This window comes from Alosa sapidissima, chromosome 15 (genome assembly GCF_018492685.1).
Source record: "Alosa sapidissima isolate fAloSap1 chromosome 15, fAloSap1.pri, whole genome shotgun sequence".
Taxonomy (NCBI): domain Eukaryota; kingdom Metazoa; phylum Chordata; class Actinopteri; order Clupeiformes; family Clupeidae; genus Alosa; species Alosa sapidissima.
The window spans coordinates 19,632,005-19,654,167 of record NC_055971.1 but is presented as its reverse complement, the minus strand read 5'-3'; the positions used below and the strand labels follow the sequence as shown (position 1 = coordinate 19,654,167).

Here is a 22,163-nt window from a genome sequence, read left to right as displayed (position 1 = left end):
TACATATTGTACAGTCTATTGCCAGCAGAAACCAGATTTCTGTATAGGAAACATCGCACACAGCCACAATGGGCCCTCAGCCAGTGGGGGCGGTGTCTCTATCTGATGCTGCCGTCAAACTTGCAGATAAAATGTTTCCTTTTCACAGCAAATAGGCGAGAATGTGGAAGAAATATGTATAAAAAAGTTATTTATTTCCCACCAAGCCTCGCTTTCGGCCTTGGCAAAGGGTAAAACCGGGGTGATTTGTCAAGACATCCTTTTCTTTGTGGGTTTTTAAAAGCGAGTGAGGAATAAGTGGAGCAAAATCAATAGAAAAGGGAATTGCTCGACAATGAATCCAGAGGATGTATTGGGAAAGCGAATGGATGTACAACCTACTCACCGGTAGCAGGAGAGAGATACAGCAGGTCTATCCTCAGCAAAGGGACCTTGCCCTTTTAAAATAACATATCAGAGCGAACTGGGGGAGGCTACTGATTTGCCCTTGACACGGAGTCCTGATGAAACCTGACGTCTTGACACATGCATGCTGGGGCAGCAAGAGGACCATTCACCAGTGGGGGAGATGACATCCCTACAGAGCTGCGAAGCAAAGGTGGGAAGACTCAGGAAGGAGAGTGAAGAGAGAGAGAGAGAGAGAGAGAGAGAGAGAGAGAGAGAGAGAGAGAGAGAAGACAAAAACAAGTACCCTTTTAGGGCCCATTTAAAATAGTGAGTCACATCGCAGCAGATCTTAATATCCTGCATCACCATTCCTTTTTTAGTCTATCACATTTTTATAGTGCAAATATTGACTATGAAGATGATGCAGGACACCCCACACCTAACAATCTATCCAACCTGCTGCTGTACACCATAACACACACACAATGTCGGCTGCAACTCATGGGGGGAAACGGTATTAAAAATGGAAGGATGAAAACAACCATATGTCATCCCAGCTGTAACAGTTCCATTCACAGCTCCATGGCTCTTCCACAGCACCCCCAGGGAGCAGGGCCGTTTATCCCCTCTTTTGTCCACTGCGTCTGGGGAAGAAGGGAAGGGCTATCACAAGAACCTCACTCTATTGCTGATCTGGAGGACATGATGATGTGACATTAGTAATGTTACCCTAGCAAAATGAGTTGTGAAGCATGTGTACGCAATACCCAAATAGCATTGCCTCATGGTAACTTACACCATATGCTTTCATAGTAGTATTAGAAGACGAGACAAAAACCAAGCATCTTGTCTAATAATCACCCTGGAAACATGAAAGAAAGCATCCTTTAGTGTTTCCCACATTTACATAATAATGCTAAAGTAAAGGTAGAAGTGAAGTTATTATAGTACTTCCTAGAAAATCATTAGTCCTCATGCGTCATTCCAATTAATACTAAAGAGTAATTAAAATGATGCGGATGGCCTTTAATGATGCTCCCTCAGGCTGCTTTGCAGTCGGCCTTTATAGGTATAAGTGATAAGGTAATGTTTTCCGTTAGGATAAAATGCCATGTAAAGGATGGTGTCAACATTTCAACCCGTCACTGTGGTAGAGCCAGATTAAATATGAGTGTAATATGTCACCGTTGACACTGTGTTGAATGTATATTTGAATTGAAATACTAATCATTCTTCATGACATCTCCATCAACTTCAGTCACTGGCAAAAGGCCGATAACAAAGAATAATAACATACAAAAGGGGGGTGATGCAGAGCTTTTTCATTATTATTTTTATCCCCATGGTACCTTTCCCTCGTAATATTGACAGCGGAATATGTCCACAAGTCAAGACAGTCGGTGCAATCTTACTGAATCATTAATGTATTCCTGTCAACAACTGAAACTTTACCTCCTCTGTCACTCATAGAATTCATTGTGGCTTGTCTCTTTTCTTCACTATCAAACCTGACATGACAGCATGCCACAGCCTGGGATGAATGCTGTCATCATCTCTATACACAGCCCTTGTAAAACCCACATGCTGTATACATTTGCACTTATGTTTTGAAACGTCCAGTTGAACCTTTTGAACAGAGAACACTCTCCATTATCCAAGGCTAGTGCTCACTCTCCATTATCTAAGGCTAGTGCACAGTGCCCATGGATTTCAATGAAGAGACTGGGGAGCCTGACTGAAACGCAACGTATCCAACAGAGGCTTTTAACAAGGCACTAGCCCCGTCTCACGTTTCGCCTCCTGAACAAACATTTCCCTCCAATCCTCAGCAGACTCCAAATGATTATGTTGCCGTTGCCGCTACCGCCATCGTTGTCATTATTGTCATTAGGCCTAGTCGTTCTGCTTCTGTACGCAAGTTTCCTCCACTGCGGCGACATCTCTGTGGTGGCGAATGAAGAGGCTCTTTTTTTTTCCTCGCTCTCCATCTGTAACAGGCACCATGCTTTGTTTGCCGTGCGTTTGATGTGTGCACACTTAGGCACCAGCCCCTGCCACCACTGCTACTCCGCTTCCCACGTTTGTTTGCCGCCGCCACCGCGTCTCCCTGGCGGCCCTCTCCACGCCACCCAAGGCCACGCGCCGTGATTCATCTGTTGACAGGCGCCACGGCAACAAACAAAACAGCGTGGACACAGTCAATATCTCTAGCAGAAATTTAAATCTTCTGCATGCTGGCCAAACACTAGAGTGATTTGGCTGTTGTGCACCACAAGGACTTCCATGCTGTGATGTTGTAAGGGAGAAAATACAACAGACTCGCAGTGCCCCACTGTGTTTCTATTGCCAGACATGTAATCAGACTTTAAATTGAGAGGTACAGTCTGACAAGCTCATCCTCCTCACACACATCTTCTAGCCCTTAGGAGAATATTAAAATGTCATTCAAAACCTTGAAGAAAGACAGTGGAGACAAGAGCGAAAAAAAAACTGAAAACTCAGTCAGCTCTATCAAAGGCGTCAGTTTATGTTATTGCATTCCCTCTTTAATATTGTGTGTGCCACCTCAGAAGATAAACTACTCAGTTATTTGAGATGAGACTTTGACAGAAGAGACAGCACGTATTTACCATCAGTTTATTTACCGCATGCTGTCAGCATGGACTCCTGGTTGGATGAACTCTGTAACCCATTAGTGGAGCCATCTGAAAGGTCAGTAGGTCCCACACTGTTTGAATCCGGCAAATGATAATACATTTTTAAAGATGAGACATGTTTTGTTAATAGCACACACATATAAACACACACTCACACACACACACACACGTCACACACACACACACACAGACACACATACTCTCTTTCACATACACTCGGTCTTGACAGTCTGACATACACACACATACACAAACTCACACACAAGGGGTATCTCTCTATACTTTCCATCTGTATTCATATTCCTGAGTAGCGTTTGCCCAGGCCGTTAGCTGTGGATATGAGTTAACAGGCTGTGTTTGCTCCCGCTGATCTTGGATGGAGACCAGCTCATAATTCACACAGGCATTTTAGCCTCAAATGCTGGAGGAGAAGATATCAGCACTGAAATAACGTCTCAGCATTCAGACACCCCTGCCCTCAAACCATGATAACTTCATTTTCAAGAGGACAGTGGCTTGCCAAGACTGCTAGACAGAGAAAGCAATGCTACACAGAAGGCAGCCTTAGGTTTGACGATATACATCCATCTACTCCCATGTGTATCCTCACATTCTCACATACAGTTTTTCCTCATCAAAGTACCTTCTTTACAAAAGTGTTCTTAGAGAGATGGTTTTTGAATGTCAAGGAAAAATTCAGCGTAAACAACTGCTACAACCTCATAAATGTCACATTAAATGCTTGGAAGAAATTAATGAAAAGAAATTACCATTAATTGGAGCTATTTTTAATAATTTGAGATGCTGGGTTGTAAATTAAAATACTTTCATGCATCATGCTTCTGTGAGTTTTTAGCATCCCTGGGTTCTGGTTTGGTGTACTTACCTAATTTCGCAAAAAGTCTTTGATGTTCAGATAAAGATGAATGTCTTCTGAGTTTCGTTGCATCAGTGAAGTCTTTCGTCTGCTCTCCACCATCAGCTCTCCAGAGCAGGTGAGAAAGCCTTTAATTGGCTATTAGCATTCCCCCATAATACAAATTAGTGTGTATGGGTGGGGGAGCCAAGAGTACCCATCTGCTTTAAATTAAATATTTTTAGAAACACAGGTGTCCCTCTGTGCAAGCAGTCTAACATTGACAGTCTCTCTCTATATGAAAGCATGGGACATGTTAGCCAGATCTTAGCAAAGGCTATCCAAGCCAATTACAGCAATGCTCCTTTTTAGTAGAATGAAGGGACATATCTTCTCCTATTTAGTTGACTCTGTTTTAGGGGTGTCAGTTGTTTCTGACACTAATGAATTGTTCTTGGGTTGTCCTTTGGCGTAAGGGACCGGTTTCATTCCTCTTCAAAGACGTACCTGGATTTTTTTTTTAGCTCGCAGTCAGTTTGCCAAGCGCTCGCTCTGCCTTAGTGGAGAATAGCAGCTGCTGAGCATTTCAATTTGTCGGAAAAGTCTCAAGTAACAGGCCCGGACAAACTCCCCCTCCCTTCCTCCCAGTTCCCCACATTCTGGTTTTACAAATGGCTTCTGTCTCTTCTGTCGACGGGGAGCCATCCGCAGCAATGAGCGGCGAACACAAGCGGTGACAACCCCCGAGAAGCATCGCCTCCCCGCGTTTTCGCGGCACAGTCTACCTGTCACCGGATTGCCTCTGTCTGCAACACAAACAAAAACGTTACTTGCCGTGGCCTGCATCAATTTATTACCGTCAGCCTCCTTTATGGTGCGTACAGTGAATGTAATTTCGATGTGTTGAGTGGGGGGGCCTAGCCTATTTGTCATAGTGAGATTTTTTTTTCTTGGTGGTCCTCCTCGGCCCACATTAACAGGAGATTGAGCTACCTGCTCCTCATCCAGCCAAGAAACATGCTGAAGCAAGCACAGATCCCTCACTTCGCTGGGGCCCCTCGTAAGCGTGCTCATCTCCTGGTGGCCATGTGTGAGCCACTGATATGTCAGCCATTCACTCTCATTTCCAAGTCCAGGGCCATCGTGTTATCCTTTGCTTGTTAATGCCTGGAAAGATAGGAATGGATGTGGGAATGGGGAAAAAAGAAATAGCTGTGCTTGGCATTGCCTTAGTAATCAGAGGCCTGCCTCTTGAGTGAAGTGTTTGTTTTCTGACTCCCCTTGCGCAGGTTTGAAATTCGAACAGCTGCACGAGCCGCAAAACACCTGCAGTTCTTATTCCACAGGCACTTATGCAGATCCCGCTTTCTGATCAGTCGTCGAGATGCTTCCGGCTCTAATTAAATAAATTTGTCCAACTAGTTGTACTTTCTGCCAAGAGCTCTCACCGATATAATCTCTGAACCACGCCAGATCTCTACCTCTCAAGGAGTGCCCAGCTTCAGCCAAATAGCTTGGCCCTGACAATCAATATCTTTTTTTCTCTGCTGTTCAAAGGTGGGCCAAAGGAGGCAGTATAATCAAAGAGGTATCGGGTGACACCTACGAAGTCGTCGTAGATCACTCATTCTTCACCGAACCCGTCTCCTGTGAAGTGACCAACCCCCTGGGCAGTACAAACATCAGTCGCAATGTGGACGTCTACTGTGAGTGCCCATCGACTGCCTTCAAGCAGAATATGTTTAATTGTGTTGTTAGACCGACTGCTAAAACAGATGTTAGCTCCTACTGTGCCAACACAGTATGTTCAGTCTTCCAGATGTCTTTTTTACGCATGTTGATATTGTGAGATATTACGATATGTTTAAATATGTGTTGTAATTATTTTCTAACCCTCTTTGGACAGTTGGGCCTCGCATGGCCACTGAACCACAGTCACTGCAGGTGGACCTGGGGTCTGACGCTGAGTTCAACTGTGCCTGGACAGGCAATCCCTCCCTTACTATCGTCTGGATGAAACGAGGATCTGGAGTGGTAAGTTTATCCTGAACAGTAAAATTCAGCTTGCACTGACAGTTGTGTTTGTAGCTTTTCTATTACAAAGATTCAGTGTTCAATTCACTTGAATCAACTGATATCCTTTAATTTGGAGATTGCTTAAATTACCAAATTACCCTCTTGCTGTGGAAAGGCTTCAAATTACATTTAATGCTCTAAGCTGCCAAAAACTTCAAAGTAGCCTAGCATTGCTTTCAAAAGCTAAAAATACATAACCTGCTGGATATGTGGAAAAGTATTACAGAATAAATGTCTTTCAAATGTTTCCTCAAGTTTAAAGTTATATATTGACATTATGCATTGGGAAGTGCTGTATGAAATGTGGAATTAGATATGAATAAATGAAATGGAAAAGGAAAAAATGATATTCAGATAATGGATGTAATGGCCATATGTTCACTTAAGCTAATCTGTTTGCCAAATGAAGATAGCACAGCACACTCCTGGCATCCAGAACGTCCTGATTCCGCCGCTAAACCCAGCGAACACACACAGGGTCATTTTTTGAAAGACTCTAAAGGCTCCATTAAAGGAACGATTTATAGCCTTTCCGTTTTGTTTGTGTCTCTCTACCATCACGGTGGACATAAAAACCTGAATCCGCTGCCCCGCCACTGTGAAGGTGAAAGCAGCCAACTCATTCTTCTCTCTCTCTCTCTCTCTCTCTCTCTCTCTCTCTCTCTCCCTCCCTCCTGCTCTGACTGTCATCCACTTTGAAGTCCCTTGCCCCCCCCCCTGCGACCAAATTGGATTTTAATAATTAAAAAGTGGCCCTTTGAGGGTCTAACTGGAGTATGGATGGCCTGTGCTCTTTTTGTGTAGAGCAAAAGGTTTTGAGAGAGTGCTGGACTAATCATTTTTTCCTTTTCTTTTTATTCCTTTTTTTTTGGGGGGGGGATGATTTTTGACCTCCTCTCTCTCACAGGTCCTGAGCAACGAGAACATCCTGACTCTGAAGGCGGTGAGGCAGGAGGATGCTGGGAAATATGTGTGTCGTGCCGTGGTCCCTAGGGTTGGCGCAGGCGAGAAAGAGGTCTCGCTCACGGTCAATGGTAAGCACAACAACGCGACACATTCAGGGGTCAGGGAAGGCAAGGGATTGGAAGGGAGGGGAGGGGATGGAAGGCTGGCTAGAGTGTTACTGTGGTGCTATGAACATGTAGCACAGTCGAAGATAGAAATTCACCTTCTCCACCCCCCGCCCCCCCTCACACACACACGCACACACACACATACACCTTCCCCCCCTCCACCAATAAGCCCACAGGTCTCCTCTCACCCCTCACTCTCTCCCCCGGCTGCCCCTCCATAAATCAGATGTAATCACTGACGGCAGGTGGAGCGTTGGCTCCCAGGCGAATGAGATGACTTCATAATGGTGGATGACTTCATAATGGTGGCTGCCAGAGACTCGTGGACCACTCACCTCTATAGGACCAGCTGACCCCAGTGACCCGCAGGTTGCGGGGGGGGGGGGGGGGGGGGGGGGGGGATAATAACAACATAACACAGACATAGTCAAACACCCCTTTATTTATTTATCCCGGGTGCTGCAGACAAATTCTACACTGTCTGGGAGTTGTTTAATCCCGGCTTTATTAGATATATACAATGGCCAGAAGGCAAGCTCATTACGCTTGCCTTCCCAGCAGTGGGCTAGCAGTTTTTGAAGCAGGCTGGGAAGAATATGCTTTAATGTTGATTAAATTCCCTCCGAATGGCAGGAGCCTGGTTTTCTTGGGCAGGGACTGACTAATGAATGCCAGTGAGGAGAAGGAGACCCGAAGCCTCTCAGACAAATGGCTCCATTACAGCCGCTTGATATTCAAGGCAGTGAACATTAGCAACACAGCAGCCTTCACTCATGAAATTTACATGTTTTTTTGTTTTTTTTAAAGACAAGAACGCTACCTTTCTCCCTTTCTCTCTCAGTCTCTCTTGCTGTCTGTTCTTCTGTGTCTGATGGATACTGGAAGGCATGATCTGGAACAGGGAGGAGACTGCAGGTTTTTGTCAAATCTGGCTACACTGACTGGAAAGATATCCTGAACCCCTGCTAAGTGCTGTGAAATAGCCCAGCTCCCCTCTTCTTCAGCAACAATGCAGAGCACGCTACACAGATTGGAAGTGTGTGAAAGCAAAGCCCCATTTCTCTTTTTTCATCTTCAAACAACCCTTGTGATTCTCTATTTGACAGGGTCTCAAGTAGTCTTAGTCAGCACAACTGTACCGTCTAACCCCGTGTTTGTGTGTGTGTGTGTGTGTGAGTGTGTGTGTGTGTGTGTGTGTGTGTGTGTGTGTGTCTGTATGTGTGTGTGTGTGTGTGTGTGTGAGTGTGTGTGTGTGTGTGTGTGTGTGTGTGTGTGTGTGTGTGTGTATGTGTGTGTGTCTGCCTGTGTGTGTGTGTGTGTGTGTTAGTGAGTGCTGGGGACATTGCTGTGGTGTACAGACGGAGCTCTGAATGCTGAGAGCAAACACACCGTGAACAATAATGAAAACAGCGGCAGCACTTTATCACCGCCAGTCTCCCGTGAAACATCTATTTTGATGTTTGCATCTGTTTGTACCCAAAAATGGCCAGTTAAGATATTTATGCATATGGCTCTGCCAACTTCTCTCCCCATTCCCTTTTCTTTTCCGAATATAAGATTTTCAGTATTCATAATTCATACAGTTACTGCTCAGCGGTGTAGGACAATAGCTAGTCATGTCTAATTTGTTTAAAAAGCACAAAAACACAAATAGGAAAATATTGATAAAAGCACATTGTTATGCTTGTTTGGTCCCTGCTGATTTAACAGCTGAATGAGTGTTGTTTTTCCTCTCGTTCACCTTATTCTCTTTGTTTAGATGCATCTTTGTTTTGCAGCCTCTTGGCCTGGATCTGTCTGTGACATTACAAAAAAAAAAAACACCATCCTTTTGTTCCCTTTAAATAATTGAAATTCTCCCCCTCTTCACACACTCTCTCTAACTTACTGTCTTTCTCTTACTATCACTCTTTCTTGCCCCTCACTGTCTTTGTGTCTCTTTCTTTCTCTCTTTCTCTTCCTCTCTCTCTCTCTCTCTCTCTCTCTCTCTCTCGTTCTCTGTTTTGAGCGTCTCCTTCAGGCCCATCAGATTGTGCTTGTGCGTCTTTGATGTGGCGCTTGAGAGGACAGGGCTCTCCTGTGGCTCGCTGTTGATTGTTTTAAGTCGACGAGTGTGTGTGTGTGTGTGTGTGCTTGTGTGTGTATGCGTGTGTGTGCGCGTGTGTGTGTGTGTGTGTGTGTGTGTGCGTGTGTGTGTATGCGTGTGTGTGCGCGTGTGTGTGTGTGTGCACGTGGCATCAGCGACGGCAGCAGCGTGCGCCTGCTTCGCTTCGCACTCCCCATCCCCTCATCAACCTGCCCGCCTTTGACAAGCCATTGAATTCAGGCTGCGCTGACAGTAGCGGAGCGTCGTGACTGATGACCACGCTTCTTCTTCTGTTGATTTTCTTTCTCTTTTTTTGGCACAACCTTGATCATCTCACAGAAAAAAAGAGAGAGAGAGAACGAGATAAAAAGAGTGGAGAAGTGAGTTAAAAAGGGAGCAAGAGAGATAGAGAGAGAGAGAGGGAGAGAGCGAGAGAGAGAGAGAGGGAGAGAGAGAGAGAGAGAGAGAGAGGGAGGTGGGGGGAGTGGGGGGAAAAGAGCAAAGAAAGCGAGCCTGACGAAGAATGAGGCAGAGACGTTGAAAGAAGAGGGCAGCGTGAAGGAGTACCAAAAAAGGAGGGAGGGTGAGAGGAAGAGAGAGAGAGGAGGAGAGAGAGAGAAAGTGCGGGAAGCGTGGCAGGACGAGGGTCTTTACCGGAATATTCATGAGGCATCTGATTGCCTTTGTGCTCCCGTTGCCTGTGCCCGCCCGCCCGCCCGCCCGCCCGCTTGCTCGCTTGCTCACTTGCTCACGCTCGGCTTCTTTTCATGTGAACAATTAAAATGCATGTGTTTAGAATTTGTCAATATCACTCTTCCTCCCCCTCTGCATGTCACTGATAGTCAGCTCTCCCACTGCGGAACAAAACACAGACAAGAGAATTGGAGCGTTCCCCAGTGCCTGGCGTAATTTAATTATAATCAAATAGCTGGTAGGGGGAAGGAGTTTACAGCCCAGACCTAATGGATACATATTGCTCTGTGGTGTTGAACAATCCACCGTGATTGTGTGTCTTTTCATGGCTTGAGGCTCTCCCATCATGGAAGTTGTATGAATCCACAGGCTGTCCTAACAGACGGGGTGTCCAAGGTTAGCAGTGAGAATGTGGGTTTGGAACAAAATCTGCATGTGAGTGCTTGTTTGTTTGTGTTAGTAGGACAGGGTGTGTTTGAATGAATGATAAAGACAAATAGGGGAAAAAAGATGGGAAAGCCAGTAGTGCAGTACAGTGTGTGTGTGTGTGTGTGTGTGTGTGTGTGTGTGTGTGTGTGTGTGTGTGTGTGTGTGTTTCTGTCTCAGGGTATAGAAGGATATCAGCCCAAACATGGGAGGAGAGTGAGAGATTGATGTTCCTCCCCTGGTTCCGCTGTAAGCTCTCAGTGGGTTTATGTATTCATTTTATTACAAACCCCTCCCCCCACCCCCACCCCTCGACTTTATGTGCTCAATAAATTAGCATTTCATTTCTGGCACAAACTGGCGCTGCACACACACAGATAGCACCTCCACCAATTAATAATAATGGAAATTAATGCCGATAAAATAGACACACGGGACAGGGTGCTGCACTCCAGCCTCTCTCGTGGGCGCTTTGAAATTGAGGCATTAAATGTCACTCCTCCTTTTTTTTTCGACGCCGACAACAATCTGTCGCTTATGCAAATGGGGCAGATCCCCTGCATTCCATGTGGGCTGTGTTGTCTGCCTGAGAACAGACAGTAATGGTATCAGAAAGAGAGAGAGAAAGAAAGAGAGAGAGGGAGGGAGTAAATGCCCACCTCTCTCCTTCTCTCATCTCCACCCCTACCAGAGCTGTGTCAGCCTGTGGTAGGTGGTGGAGATTGCCATGCCAGGGGGGTGGTATCCTCTCCGCCACCTCCCGATACCCTCTCCAGGTTTGTAGGAGCCTCAGGCGTTGAGCCCTGCCTGCCTCTCCCACCACCACACCACACCACACCACCACCCCTCTCCATCCTTAGCACCACCCCCTACCCATCTACCCCCCTTACCCCCCCGCTGGCTCCGCTCCTCCTGAGACAGCCTGGCTCACCCACGGGCTGAGGCGCCGAGATAAAGCCGTCTAATTATATTCCTCATTTACAGGCCCGATCCACGGCACTGATTCTCCTGAGCCACTCTCACTCCCTCTCACTCCCTCTCTCTCTCTCTCTCTCTTTCGCTCTCTTTCACTCACTCTCGCTCTCTCTATCTCTCTCTCTATCTCTCTCTCTCTACACACACACCACGGCGTGGCGAGCTCTCGCCTTCAGCGGCCCTGGCAGGAATTGATCTGCCGCGTGTTTACCGGCCGCTCGCCAAACACACTCACATTATCCAATAACCACACACACACACACACACACACACACAAAATCACGCATACACACACACACAGACACACACATACATACACACACATACATACACACACAAAATCACACACACACACACACACACACACACACACACACAGACACACACACATACACACACACACACACAAACACACATGCAAGTGACATACACGCACATACTGTTTACAATTCACACACACACACACACTCACACACAATATAATAAAGGTTCGGTAAACCTCAAGAACATCCTCCAGGATCAAATACTGGTTCTATGTGCTCATGTGATTGTTTGTGTTTGTGTTGACAAACACCTAAAACCTAAGAATGTCTAGAAATGACATAAGCCAGATTTACTACAGCCTCCTAACTCCCAGTCTTCTTATTTAATACTTATTTAATATTTGAGGTCTTTGTTATCAGTAATAACATCCAAAGAACATGAAGTGTTGAATTTGTGTGGGCTTGCGTTTATCTGATTTTATCCTGTGATCCGCGTGTGAGTCTAGCTGTCCAGATCTCATTTCATTGTTCTACGCTTTATTATTCTATCCTGAGGACAACTATCGGCCTGCGTCTCCTCTTGGCTGACATTGTTATGATTGTCAAGCGCCATTGTTTTTGCGAGGGCCACAGAGATGGTGTGATGGCATGATGAGCTAGCAGAATGTAGGCATAGTCAAAGTTCAGGGCTGGAGTGAGCAAATTGAATGTGCTGCAGTACACTGATGGGTCTTATCTCCCAACAATGGCATTTCTCCACCCACACCCCCACACCCACTCCGTCGTCATGCTTTGCCTGATTGGGGTCCATTGAAATAGCTTTTCTCTCGCTATGGCGACCCTTATCACATGGGGAGATATCAAGCTCACCATAAATCAGCCCTGCTCTAGATTGCAAAAGAGAACTATGGTTGCTCTACAGCTCTCTCTCCCCTCACTCTCTCTCTCTTCCTAGTTCTATCATCTCTCTCTCTCACTCTCTCTCTTTCTCTCTTTCCCTTTCCCCTCATTGCTGTACTCTCTGTACTCCACAGTCCTTGGTGATTTGAGAACAATATAAGGAACATCTAGATCAGTCTAAGTATAGGGCCAGGCTCAGCTGAGAGTCAAGACTGTGAAATGACTACATTAGGGCTCTATTTCTTTTCATGCTGCTTGATGAAATTGGGTTTTTTGTATGGATGCCTCTTTATATTCTAGCTTTGACATATACTGAACAATGACCCCCCACCTCTCTCTCTCTCTCTTTCTTTCTCTCTCTCTCTCTTTCTCTCTCTCTGTATATGACTGGTGGTGACTCTGGTAATGTTCCCTAGTTACCAGCACCCATGACCGTGTGCATTGGGCCATGAGGCATGGGCCTTGGCTCTGTGCACAACAACATGGACCTGATTCCTGTTCTGTTGCCTGTGTCTGCCTCTGAGTCACCCTGTGTGTTTTTGTGTTTTTCTACGCAGGCCCTCCGACTATCTCCAAGACCCAGACGAAACAGGAGCTTCATGGGGAGAAGGGACAGATTCAGTGCTACATAACCAGCACTCCTCCACCAGACCGCATCGTGAGTCATCTCCTGCTGACTCTCTCTCTCTCTCTCTCTCTCTCTCTCTCTCTCTCTCTCTCTCTCTCTCTCTCTCTCTCTCTCTCTCTCTCTCTTCTCAAGGAGTTATCTTCTCTTTCTCTCCTCCGTCTCATTCCCTCCCTCTCTATCGCTCTCCCTCTCAAGACCCTGGTCGGCTTCCAGTGAGGGCCACCTGCTATCACCCGCATTTAATGCAGACGTGTCGAGCCTCATGCCACACTGCTGATTCCCTTCCCCTTTCTCTCACTCCATCTCTATACACTCTCTCTCTCTCTCTCTCCCTTCTCTCACTTCACTCTCTCGAGCTTGGCACTCTCCCTAGCTGAGCCACCTGTTATCGCTCTTATTAAAAGCAGCGCAGCTCCTCCCAAGGCTCTCGGAGCACGGTTTGGGCCGTGGGTTGATGTTGATGCAGTCATCCAACCGCTCTTTCCCGGCAACAGTAAACATCATGGCCGCCCGCCTCGGCGATATGATTGGTTTGTTTTAATAAATGGAATTGCGTTGCAAAATCATTTCTTTCTGCTACGAATTGGAGGTTATTAAGCACGGCAGACTAACACTCTTAATTTCTCATTTAATGCATGCTTATGCAGTGATACCACAGATCCCATTAAGATTTATGGTGCTTAGATAAACACCGCCTACTCTTAGGGACAATGTTTGATTCATTACTTACTCTGTGTGTGTAAGTGTGTGTGTGTGTGTGTGTGTGTGTGTGTGTGTGTGTGTGTGTGACCTTAAAAGTCTTCTGCACTGGTTGCTGATGGAAATTGTATGTGGTAATGACTATCTTATTAATCCCGTTCCGATTGGATTAGAGGGGAAATAATAGTTATGACTCCGTCGACAATACTGTTTTCAAAGACATACTCGACATGATTTGTCTTCACATTCATAATACAAATTTAATAACACATATTTTATACCTCTATGTATTTTACATGAATAAACAGCAAGCAAGTATCCCTATAACAGCATAAATCACAACATAATGTTCAACAGCATATTATTGTGTGCTCTGTAGTCTATATTAGCAACTATATCTCTTCAACAGTCAGTAATCCAGTTATGGTTATGGTTATGGTTACTTAGCAGACACCCCTGTCTTACTTAGAGATCACTTAGAGAATATGAACATTACAGTAGTTAAGTGTTTGTTCAATCATAAAGTTGGATGTAAAGTGTTCCTTAAACCATATATTGAAACTAGGTAGATATAAACTATCTTTGTGGACTGTATCAATGTAACTCAGACGTCCCTACACAATAGAGCTATAAGCATGAGTAACATTTCCCCTCCTCCCCTTCATGCTCTTAGGCCTGGTCCTGGAAGGAGACCGTGCTGGAGTCGGGCACGTCCGGCCGCTACACGGTGGAGACGGTGAGCACGGAGGACGGTGCCATCTCCACGCTGACCATGAGCAACATCGTGCCCGCCGACTTCCAGACCATCTACAACTGCACCGCCTGGAACAGCTTCGGCTCCGACACCGAGATCATAAGGCTTCAGGAACAAGGTGGGAGCCAAGGTTCGACAGGTTCCACCTTCTCTTCTTCAAACACGTGGCCATAGGTGTAGGCTGGCAATGGTGTCATCGCTCCATTGCCTGTGTAGTGGTCCGGCAGCCTGGGGACGAGCTTTGTGCTGTGCTGTGTGTGATAGTGTGTAGTAGTTTTTGTCCTGTTCTAGAATAGTGTGCTGTGCTGTTACTGGGGCTGGTTGGTTTCTTTTGAATAAGGCTAAGAGAGAAATCTTCTTGCCTTGTCTTTATCTTCCAAAGCTCGGAATTCACTTATCTTACTATATCTAAAATATAATAATAATAATAATAATAATAATAATAATAATAATAATAATAATATGAATTCACTGTATGAGTCGAGTGAGTTACTGAGCAGCAAGGGCATCTCCCACCAGTCTCTTCCTGTGAATTTTTGAGTGCAGTTTTTGAAATGTTAACTTGCCTGTGCTTGCGACTTTGTGCCTTGCTGCTCACTCCAGCACACAACTGCCAGCGTTAGATGGGAAAGTTTGGCCACATTTTAGTTCTGCCTGATGGAAATACATGCCTCCTCGAACAGGACGTAGATTAATGGAGACATTAAATAGGCATTAATGGCAGAGGAGGTGCTTTGTTGTGTTGCATTTGTTTAAGGAGGGGATAGAGTAATTAATGTGGGTGCTGCCCTTACTCTCCATCAGCCATTCATTACCGCGGCGGAAAACCAGGTCAAAAAAAAAAAAACTATGAGTGCCTTACCACCGCGTTTTAGTGCACCGCAACAAAAAATAACAAATCATGCCGAGGGGCCAGCCATAAAGATCTCAGTTTGCTGCTGCGCTCCGCTAAAAACCAGCGCGTTGTATATGCAGCATTTGTTTGTTTTATTGCTGAGCAATCATGCACCTGTCGCATGCATGGCTGCCTCGCAATAAGTACACAGAGATGTAATAGGTCATTATACTAAGTATAGTATTATTCTGTTCAAGCTGTTAATTGCGTACAGTGCTTGCATATTAGTCAGAGGTGGTGTTTATCACAGATTGTTTGGGGAGGGTGTTAAATGTGTGTAAATCGCACATCGATCATCGGTCAGCCTAGCAGATGGGCAGCGCAGCTACCCTCCGGCCCAGAGTTTGTTTTTTTTGTGTCCCTGCCCGTGTAGATATCCATGTTATTTATGTTTCGCCGTGTTATCTGTTGACTTTGATCAAGCTGAATACATTAGAATGGCGGCGCATGCTGGGGAAGCGTGCTGTGTCTGAGATTCACCATTGTAAGGTTAAGGGTGTGTCTGTCTCTTTCCTCTGCTGACCCACAGCGTCTGTGCCGGTGGCGGTCATTATCGGGGTGGCCGTCGGGGCTTTCGTGGCCTTCATCGTCCTCCTGGGGACCATCGGAGCGTTCTGCTGCACGCGTGCTCAGAGGAGTAAGTATCCACGCCACTGGCTCACACCTGCATGCTGTCACGTTATCACCTGACCAGAGATCTACAGCAAGACAGGACAGGAAGAAGCAACAGCTCATGACACTCTACGCATTACTCCTCTTCAAACATTCATTACATACGTTCATTCTTTCTCTCTCTCTGTCCTTTCTTTCTTCCCTTCTTTCTGTCCTTTCTTCCTTTATTTGCCTGTTTTCTTTTCCTCCTTTTTCTCTATCTTTCCTCCTTCCTTCACTTCTTTGTTCGTTCTTTCTCTCGCTCTCTCTCTTTCTTTCTTTTCTTTCTTTCTTTATCTTTTTCTCTCTTCCCATGCCATCTTGATATCGCACCTCATGGCTCAGTGATATATGATAACATCTGAAAGAGCCGTCTCCATCCCATTCAGACAGAGGCTCAGGTCAGGCTCAGACTCTAGTCAGCCAATGCACCTGCAAGAAAACTGTGCTGGATTTGCCCTTGTGGGGATCCTTGCTGGCATTCAGCATGTTGTTGTTGTATACCACAGAGGATGCACACCTGGTTATGCCCTCACTTCCTGCCTCCATCTGTGCTCAGCAGAGAGAACTTGCAAGCAAAATTAAGACAGAAAGTAAGACTTTGCTATATGACAAGTATTAACCTACGCAACATTACTGAACGTACAGTGCCTTACTAGGAGCGCTTATTGTTTGTGGGTGTATTCACTAGAGGGTTCTTGACTCACTCTTGGTTTTCTTTTGCCTGATGCTAATTAATTTGTGTTCTTTTGTTTCATTTCTTGAGGGTGATTTTCTAGACTGGTAAATGTGAAGTAGCATGAGGGGATATTTTGTCATTGTTTTGAGAAGGTAGCTGTGTTGATGTGGCTAACGGGTGGCACTTGTGGCTTTGGTTTTCTCCTAGACCTTAAAGGAGTGGTCTCAGCCAAGAACGACATCCGTGTGGAGATTGTTCACAAGGACCACAATGCAGCGAGGGAGAATGAGGAGCATGCTGCCATGAAGCAGCTGATGGTAAGGGTTGTGTGTGTGTGTGTGTGTGTAAAACAAACGGCTTCCACTAGGTATACACCCACGCGCCTTCACACATACTTACAAGGCTACAAATACAAAGACAAACACACACAAAGACCTACTACACCACACACAAACATATGCAAACACTAACTCACACACTCAAACACACATACACACTTACACACACACACACACACATACCCAGCTCAAGCCACCTCAGCCACCCTCTGCCACAGAGCCCCAGCTTCTCATTATGCCAGGCCTTGTCACGTCCTGTGATAATGAATGGTAATTATCTCCACCACAACACTAATAACACCAATCTCCAGCACTACTGTGGCCCCCATGAATAATGCAGCTCCTGTGTCTTTGCAGCTCAGCTCCTATCGGAACCCCCTACCACTACCCCCCACACCCCGCCCCACCAAGCCTATATTTAGTGGCCGGACAGAATTTCCAAGATGGACAGGGGAGCTACCGGGGGGGGGGGTTGCCATGGCTATGCAATCCTCGCATCAGAGGTCTTTGTGGTCTTGGCATCTTGTGCAATCATGTCAAACAAAGAGCAAAAAAAATAAATAAATAAACCATTTGAATGGCTAATTAGCGATATAATGCTGCTCCCTGAAAATGAAAACAGAAATAGAAATAAATAAATTAAAAAAAATGGAGAGGTGGCTGTAAGGTACAGGTGGCAACTGAGGAGTGCTTTAGACAACAACACAATGTACTTCTTGGAGGGTTTAAATGTGTGTGTGTGTGTGTGTGTGTGTGTGTGTGTGTGTGTGTGTGTGTGTGTGTGTGTGTGTGTGTGTGTGTGTGTGTGTGTGTGAGATGAGGCTGGGGGGGTGGACTGAAGGACTGAAGAAAAGCAGGGTACGGGTGTGCTCATTTCCCTAACGACATTCATGTATACAAAATATTCATGGAAATTTGCCTCGGGTGAAATTAAAGCTTAGCCTGAATATCATTAAGCCTTTTTAAAGACCAGCAAATCTCCATCAGTACATCAGCGGACCTTGTGGAGAGTTGGGTGGGTGGGTGGTTAGGTGGGTATACAAAACTCAGTTTGAGAGCAGTAAAATAACCCCCCCCCCCCCTCTCCCCTCAGATTGAGCGGGGCGAGTTTCAGCAGGAGTCTGTTCTGAAACAGCTGGAGGTTCTTCAGGAGGAGGAGAAAGAGTACCAGCACATTAAGGTGAGCGCCAGGGGGAGTCCGCATTTGTTTAGAAGTTGCAGAACAATAACCAAGGTCTGATGGTTAAACCCTGCAAGTTTATTGCACACAAAACGTCCCCATAGCTGAACTAAATAAAGACATTCTATTCATTTCATTAGCATGCATTACGCTAAAAATGGAGCACAGAGACAACATGCTGGAGAGTACAGCAAAGTCTCTGCAAGCCTCCAAAACTTTCACTTAATCTGCTATCAAAGAGATATCAACGGAGCTCACTTTAGATCATTCACTGATAACATCAAAAGAAGTACCATGCAAACACTGTAATACACGGAGAAACCAGGAATGCATTTTTTTTTTCATGTGACATTTTATCCATCAAGCAGATTCAGTCTAGGATTTCCAACTGTGTGAGATAAGATTGGAATGAAATTAAGAATGGGTGGCATACTATTTTGGTGCCAGAAAAGCATACCATTCATTTTAATATTCATTGGTTCTGCTCCAGCAAGGCTTGGTTATTGTTGCCCTTTCGCTATGAAGGTTCACCGTCTATGCAGTCAAATGGCTTAAAAAATAATAACACTAATAATAAGATGGAAATCCTCCGAGTCAATGTAGTCAACCAAAACCAATAATTTCTCATTGACTGCCATAATTACTCTTGCCGTATATGCTGATCACTTTATGCTGAGTAAACACTGAGTAAACAATTTCCAGAGCGGAATACAGAAGACATTTTTAGGATAACATTCACCAGCAGTGAAATCCTAATCAGTGCACTCAAAAAAAAAAAGATTAATTCAATTTGATTAAAACTATTAGCCAAGAAACCAATTTTATCCATCTTGTCTGGGAGAAAATGTGTTTTGTATGAAAATAATATTTTTTTATATTCTATTATTGGGGACCATGAAAACAAATTTGGATTTTATAAATTGATGTTTATTAACATTAAAACTAAGGCTGTGTTTAGAAGGAAACGATCAGAAGAGAAAACGCAAAACTGGCGTTGCTTTTTATTCCGCGTTTAGACGAGCGTTTTTGGATGGAAATCTTTGTGCATACGGTGATGCAAAAGTGTCTGAAATTCCATGTGGTATGCACACCAGGCGGAGAGGGGCGGACAGAGTACACAGCTTCATTACTTGAGTAAAAGTACAGATACCCTTTGCTAAATTTTACTCAAGTACAAGTAAAAGTACAACAGTCAGATGTCTACTTAAGTAAAAGTACTGAAGTACTTGTTTTTAAAAGTACTTGAGTATCAAGAGTACATTTTCTAAATATTGCATTACTACTGCCACAGTGCTTACATTTATGTACAGAAACATGTTAATGTTAATACCTTGGAGAATGTAAAAGGAATTGAAAGTAAAATTAAGTCATTTTTATCTTTTTACCATGTTGCCAGGGATGGGCAGTATTTCTAATACATGTATTTAAAATACAAAATACTATTTTGTAATTGAAACACTTGAAGTGAAAACTATCATTAACTTGTTCAGAAAATTGAAATAGTCTGGCGAGGTGGGGCCACAGGAGATTTTTCTTTTTTCCTTTTTTTTTAGAAGAAGTAACGGGTACTCACGGTTATGGATAGAAATGTAGTGGAGTAAAGAGTATAATATTTGCCTCTCAAATGTACTTGAGTAAAGTCTTGAGTACTCCCCAAAAATGATACTCGAGTAAAGTACAGATCCCTCAAAACTGTACTCAAGTACTGTACTCAAGTAAATGTACTCCGTTACTGTCCAGCTCTGGTAGTGTGAAGCACTGCCACACAACACCACCAACGAGAGCCACCGTGAGCAGATCGGAGCTGACTTTTGCGTTTTTACCCTTTAGACGGGAACGCGACGGTGGAAGTGGATGGATTTCCACTCTGGAGGGTGGTTTCACTTTTTTGCGTTTTTAAAAGCCCCAAAAATGCCATCGCCGTCTAAACCAAAGGCACATCTGATAAAATATGTTGTCGTTTTCACCCGCAAGCGTTGTCTTGCAAACAGGGCCTAAGTCCCCCATTATTTATCTTTTCCATCTGAATAAAATATTAAAATATATCTCACTTATAGTCAGTTATAAATGTGTGTAATGTAACAGACTAAATTCCTATCTTGAAAAGCATATCTTCTGGGGGGAAAAGGTCAAAACACATAGTATAGTTCATTACATTTTGTCTGTAAGTCATACATAATTCAGAAGCCAAAGGCTCATACTGAAAATCAAGAGATTGCATCTTAGCTGATGAACAGCCAGCCCAAAAGCAAATGTTCTTTCCGTGCAATGTCCTCACTTGTCTTGCTGAGTGGAGGAGATGATGTTCCTGTCATAGAACAGGAAATGTTAAGAATAAGGCAAGAAACAGGAAGTGAAAAAAGACAGACAGACAGACAGACAGACAAGGGAAAAATGCCTGATTACACGCTGTAGATTTTTTTTCTTGGGTTGTCATAGCAGTGTCATCTCCCAGTGATTAGCATCCTGCTCTGTGCTCCAAATGACATTCATGTCTTCACAGTCGAGCCTGATTGGCCTCTTAGCAACAGTGCTGAGCAGAGAACCATGGCTGCAGCGACCTGCTCTTTGTTTTTTTCCTCACTCTCTTTTTCCTTTTAACATATGTATATTTTTTTAGTCATCCAGCACCATTGGGAGAGGTAGTGAACAGCATTGTTGCAGCCATTTTTGGTCCAATTAAAGTTGAAATATTACAGAACTCCTCCTGCTGATGTTGTGCTCGCTCAGTGCCACTGTGTGAATCATCAGAGTTTACTTAATTAGCGGGTAGCAGGGCTGCAGTGATATGCCCAGGATAAAAAACATTCCACTCAAGTGTTTTTATTCCTCCTGACATAGCTTCCTGTCTCCCTTATTTCCTTGCCATTGTATTTGTAATTACTGACAGGGTGACCTTGATACCATTTCAATTTTTTTTTTCTTTTTTTCTAAGTTTCTCTCTGCATGCTTTGTCTGGAGAGTTCCATTGTGGTTGGGAGAGTTGTTCCTGCCAAGAGGCACGATTTTTTAAACAAAAACATACACCTATATGGTCATGACGATTTCCATATGAAGTACAGTATTTTCCTAGTAAACAATTTCTCTTTACAAGTAATCTAGGACATATGTAAACATTAACCATTAGAAATGAGTTTCTGGATAAGCGTCTGCTAAATGTCAGTCACCTTTACCTTTACCACTCTATCCTTACAGGACCCAACCAACGGATACTACAGCGTCAACACCTTCAAGGAGCACCACTCCACTCCAACCATCACCCTGGCGAGCAACCAGCCCACGGAGATGCGCACTCCATCCACCTCCACCACCGTGGGCAAGCAGCGCGTGCCCACCGGCATGTCCTTCACCAACATCTACTCGACGCTGGGCGCAGGCCCCAACCGCCTGTACGACTACAGCCAGCGCTTCGTGCTGGGCATGGGCAGCAGCTCCATCGAGCTATGCGAGCGCGAGTTCCAGCGTGGCTCGCTCAGCGACTCCAGCTCCTTCCTGGACACGCAGTGCGACAGCAGCGTGAGCAGCTACAGCAAGCAGGACGGCTACGTGCAGTTCGACAAGGACAGCAAGGCCTCGGCCTCGTCCTCCTCGCATTACTCCCAGTCGTCCTCGCAAAACTCGGACCTCACGCGGCCCTTGCAGAAGCGCATGCAGACGCATGTCTGACCTGGCTAGGCGGCCGGGTGGAGTGTCTAGGGGTGGGGTGGGGAGGGAGGGCACATGTGAGAGGGGGGGGGGGGGGGGGGTCACATGTGAATAATGATGGGGGGGAGGGGGTATTTGACTGCTCCAGGGCTGCAGCCAGCATTAAAGACTGGCTAAAATCAAAAGGAGGTGGGAGGGGAGTTCACTTCCACATCAAGCACATATGGTGTGATGTTGGGCGTTTCCAGAGAATTACAACCCAACACCAAGAGGACCTGTCCATCTTCCCCCGACCTCCGAGC

General features: G+C 45.1%; 1 protein-coding gene across 4 annotated transcripts in view; it reads left to right on the top strand.

Moving 5' to 3' along the window:
* The window catches only part of kirrel3b (kirre like nephrin family adhesion molecule 3b), a 186,262-nt gene extending 164,380 nt beyond the window's left edge, over positions 1 to 21,882 (top strand). The window contains exons 7-16 of one of the 4 annotated variants that reach the window (XM_042064693.1): positions 5,458 to 5,606; positions 5,807 to 5,934; positions 6,884 to 7,010; positions 12,950 to 13,050; positions 14,393 to 14,591; positions 15,898 to 16,005; positions 16,529 to 16,612; positions 16,906 to 17,015; positions 18,130 to 18,216; positions 21,412 to 21,882. In XM_042064693.1, the coding sequence (XP_041920627.1) occupies positions 5,458 to 5,606; positions 5,807 to 5,934; positions 6,884 to 7,010; positions 12,950 to 13,050; positions 14,393 to 14,591; positions 15,898 to 16,005; positions 16,529 to 16,612; positions 16,906 to 17,015; positions 18,130 to 18,216; positions 21,412 to 21,882 (1,564 nt within the window). Of the gene's footprint in view, positions 1 to 5,457; positions 5,607 to 5,806; positions 5,935 to 6,883; positions 7,011 to 12,949; positions 13,051 to 14,392; positions 14,604 to 15,897; positions 16,006 to 16,528; positions 16,613 to 16,905; positions 17,016 to 18,129; positions 18,217 to 21,411 lie in introns of all 4 variants that reach the window. The other 3 variants (XM_042064692.1, XM_042064695.1, XM_042064694.1) reach the window with 3 other exon arrangements.
* Positions 21,883 to 22,163: the final 281 nt, after the last annotated feature.